This window comes from Lolium perenne, chromosome 1 (genome assembly GCF_019359855.2).
Source record: "Lolium perenne isolate Kyuss_39 chromosome 1, Kyuss_2.0, whole genome shotgun sequence".
Lineage (NCBI taxonomy): Eukaryota > Viridiplantae > Streptophyta > Magnoliopsida > Poales > Poaceae > Lolium > Lolium perenne.
This window is the reverse complement of record NC_067244.2, coordinates 249,699,304-249,703,107: the sequence shown is the minus strand read 5'-3', so window position 1 is coordinate 249,703,107 and position 3,804 is coordinate 249,699,304. Positions and strand designations below refer to the sequence as shown.

The 3,804-nt window shown below is 44.5% G+C and overlaps 1 protein-coding gene across 1 annotated transcript; it reads right to left on the bottom strand.

Annotated features, from left to right (window-relative positions):
• Positions 1-2,359: 2,359 nt before the first annotated feature.
• LOC127327593 (germin-like protein 8-4) lies at positions 2,360-3,455 on the bottom strand. The gene is made up of 2 exons (XM_051354369.2): positions 3,299-3,455; positions 2,360-3,065 (listed from the first exon to the last, which is right to left on the bottom strand). The coding sequence occupies exons 1-2, from the start codon at positions 3,444-3,446 to the stop codon at positions 2,506-2,508; spliced, it is 708 nt and encodes a 235-aa protein (XP_051210329.1). The 5' UTR covers positions 3,447-3,455; the 3' UTR covers positions 2,360-2,505.
• Between the last annotated feature and the right edge of the window lie 349 nt (positions 3,456-3,804).

Genomic DNA, 3,804 nt, shown 5'->3' with positions numbered 1-3,804 from the left:
GTTTCCTGGGATCCGATGAATATTGTATACTATGTTGAGGTCGATTATATATTCATGTCATATGTTATTTGTGATCTTGCATGCTCTCCGTTGCTAGTAGATACTCTGGCAAAGTAGATGCTTGTGACTCCAAGAGGGGGTATTCATGCTCGATAGTAGGTTCATGCCTCCAGTTTTTTGGAAGAGTGACAATAACTTCTAAGATTGTACATGTGTTGTTGCTACTAGGGAGAAAACAACAATGTTTTAACCAGGGGTAATTCTATTGTTTACTTTACACACATTGCTTAATGCGATAATCTGTTGCTTGCAACTTAATACTGGAAGGGGTTCGGACGATAACCGGAAGGTGGATTATTAGTCATAGACGCAGTTGGATTACGGTCTATGTATTATGTTGTAATGCCCAAACGAATCTCATAGTAATCATCTTGTCATGTATGGTCGATATTCTGTCAATTGCCCAGCTGTAATTTGTTCACTTAGCATGCTATTTATCTTTATGGAGAGACACCTCTAGTGAACTGTGGACCCCGATCCTTTCCTTTACACTGATAAATTCAACCACTGCAATCCTGCTCTATTTACTTACTGCAAAGCTCTGTTCTCTTTAATTACTGCAAACATCTCTTTCCACTCGATATGTCTAATTCTTTATGTTCAGCAAACCGGTGAGATTGACATCCTCACTGTAAGTTGGGGCAAAGCATTGCGGTTGTGTTGTGTGCAGGTTCCACGTTGTTGCTGATGCCGGTAGTGCGCCCTGCCTCTAGTAAGCTAGCAACACCTTCAGAAGTCACGCCTTTCTCCTACTGGTCGATTAAACCTTGGTTTCTAACTGAGGGAAAACTTGCTGCTATGCTCATCACACCTCCCTCTTGGGGTTTTCCAACCACTTCCACAACAACCGCCACCAAGATTGTCGGGAGCCGTCCCCGGAGCACCATCAACGGCGCCCGCAGGCGTCGCCGTGCTCAGCTTCGGCTTCCGCCGAGCAGGGCTTTCACCCAGGCCAAGCACTGTGACCACAAGACTGCCGAAGTTGAACTGGAGATGGAAGGTGAATACAAAAGCCACTGGCTTGAGCCACACTACCGAGAGGAGAGGAACACTGACATAGGAGAAGGGCGCTGACCACCGCCGACACCACCACGGCCACCTAAGACTAGACCGTCGCCGCCAGCACCACCTCGGTGCCAGCCAGCCGATGCAGCCAAGCGCTACCGATGCCATCACCGTGCATGCCTGTTGCCGTGGCCAGAAACCCCAGCCCACTCAAGCCCATTTGAGCCTGAGCCGGCCCGGAGCTCAGTGCCACGCCTGCAGGAGTGCCTCCGCTGCAAGGCGGCCGAGCCGGGACTGTCTCAATCGAAATGCGGTCGCCGCTGAGCCTGCAGCACCTCGCAGTCGGGCCACGCACCCTCGCCGTCGGAACCTTACGCCACCGCCGCACGCGCACAGAGAGTTCCATGTCGCCACCTGGGCTTCGCCCGGCAGGATCTCTGGCTGTGGCGGGAAGGGGGGATGGGGAAGGAGGAGGCATGCGGCTGGCACCTCACCTTTTGTTTTGATTATGCAATTGAGAAAGAAGTGTTGATATTCTGTCGCTATTGTACTTCTTTTTTCACTGGTCGCTAAATACTTGCTATTTCTTCTCCTTGCGGTGCTTCTCTTATGCAGAATGGATCGGGAATAAAAATAAGGCATGCTTCTTTAGATTGGTAAGAGGATCTTTTAAAAAAAACTGACTGAAACACACTTGAGATTTTAGTTTCCAGTACTATTTCGTTTCGGGAGTATGTCACTTCCTTGGTTTGAATAATAAATAATGTAGGAACATCAATTCAGAGACTGGGACCTCCATATTGGTTTAGATCAGGATTTGAAATATGTTTGTATTTGTTGTTGTTTGATGGGTGCTAACAAATTGCAGCAATGTACCTTTAATTCCATACTCTACCATCAACAAAGATAAGTGCTTTGGTATATGCACATTGATGCTTGATATTAACTGGTTATTTATGGTTTGAGTGCAAATGTTTTAGTATTGCGCTATGCAGTAGTAGATCACAGTTGAATTCAAAAATTCAAAAAACAATGAATGATTTGATAATAAATTTTATTTCTCTTCTATTTTTCAACTAACAAGCCAATTATTCATTCATGGACTTGGTGAATTTGCATACAACATATCATTGTTCTGGTATATGGATGTTCTTATCTTATGCATCCTTATCTATTTTCGAGGACATGATTAAGGCAAATGATCTTGTTTAAATAACATATGTATTTGTCTTCTGAAATACACTCCATGAGTAGTGAAGCACATACATCACCAGCATAGTACGAATGACATGAATTCGAGAAAAGAAAATACATATCTTTTCATGATTCAAAGGGTACAGAAAAACTCTCACAAATCTCAGGCATGCATAAGTATCACTTGCATGCCTTTCATATATGATTACATATTAACTTCCCATGGATGCGAACAGGAGAGAATTATTAGTAGTTGTTATTCTCCCAAAACTGAGATTGAAGCCAATCTATCAGATTCTTTTCCACCTGAAATGCCGTTGCCAAAACATCATCTGAAATTGGTGGCTTGGATCCAAACACTGCGTTGGCAATAGAAATAACCCCAGGGTTTTGGCTGCTGAGCGAGGACAACGCAGCTGCTGGCTTGTCATGCGCCAGGTTCATTTGGAAGTGGATCATGGCCTTTGGGAACACGAACACATCACCCTTCTTAACTATCTTGGAAAAGAGTCTGTTTGGGTTGGATGTGACAAATCCAAGGTAGAGTGTTCCCTCAAGCACGGTCAAGAGCTCAGTGGCACGGGGGTGTATGTGTGGTGTGTTCACGCCCAATGGACCATAGTCGATGCGTGCCAGCGAGATGCCAAGGGTGTTGAGGCCCGGGAAATTTATGACATTGATATTGGTGACATTTGACCTGACCTTGCTGGCCTTAGTATCCCTAGCCTGATCGAGCATGGCTGGATTGAAGAAATCGTCGGGGGTGGCTGTCATTGGGTCCTTGCAAGCAAACCCGTTTACTCTCACTGCACACATATGGAAGGGTAGCATAAAGTTTAGATAATACTAATAGACGTGTAAAGTAGAAACAATTTTCTGTTATTCATTGTCACCATGCATGTAGTATACACAACCTCATAGTCTCATACATGATCAACCCGCAAAAAAAGAAATCCCTCATACATGATCAGTGATATGCATGAGGACATGAAAATATCACTGAAATTAAGGACACACATAATACATATATAGTACATACCAGGCGACTTCATGTCAGCGATGCAGAAGTCTTGAAGAGGGCTAGGGTCGTAGGCTGTGGCCTGCCATGAGGCCAGGGCAAGAAGGACGGTAAGGAGAATCACTGAGGAAGAGGATGCCATTGTGAGTTGCTTTTGCCTTCGAGGCATGTGATGTGCTTAAATAGCCTCAGATGGATTGAAGTGGCGCAAGCAATTGTGTTGTGATAAGTCATGTAGTACGAGAGGAACTTATCAACCGATTGAATAGTCCTGCTGGCTGCTAGAACTAATTGACTGCTGATCCAACTTCTTAAGTTACGTTTATAAAATGTAATACGTATCTGCTCCACTAAGTAACCTCACACGTGTGCATGTGCTTCACCGACGTTACACATTTTGGACGAGTCAGTTATTTGAACATATCTTCCTTGGGGAATAGAGTGGCCCGAGGGAAACGGCAATTTACATGAGCTTTCTCGAATCCAAAATGTTGAGAGAAAAATGGAAAAAATATGTATACCAAAAT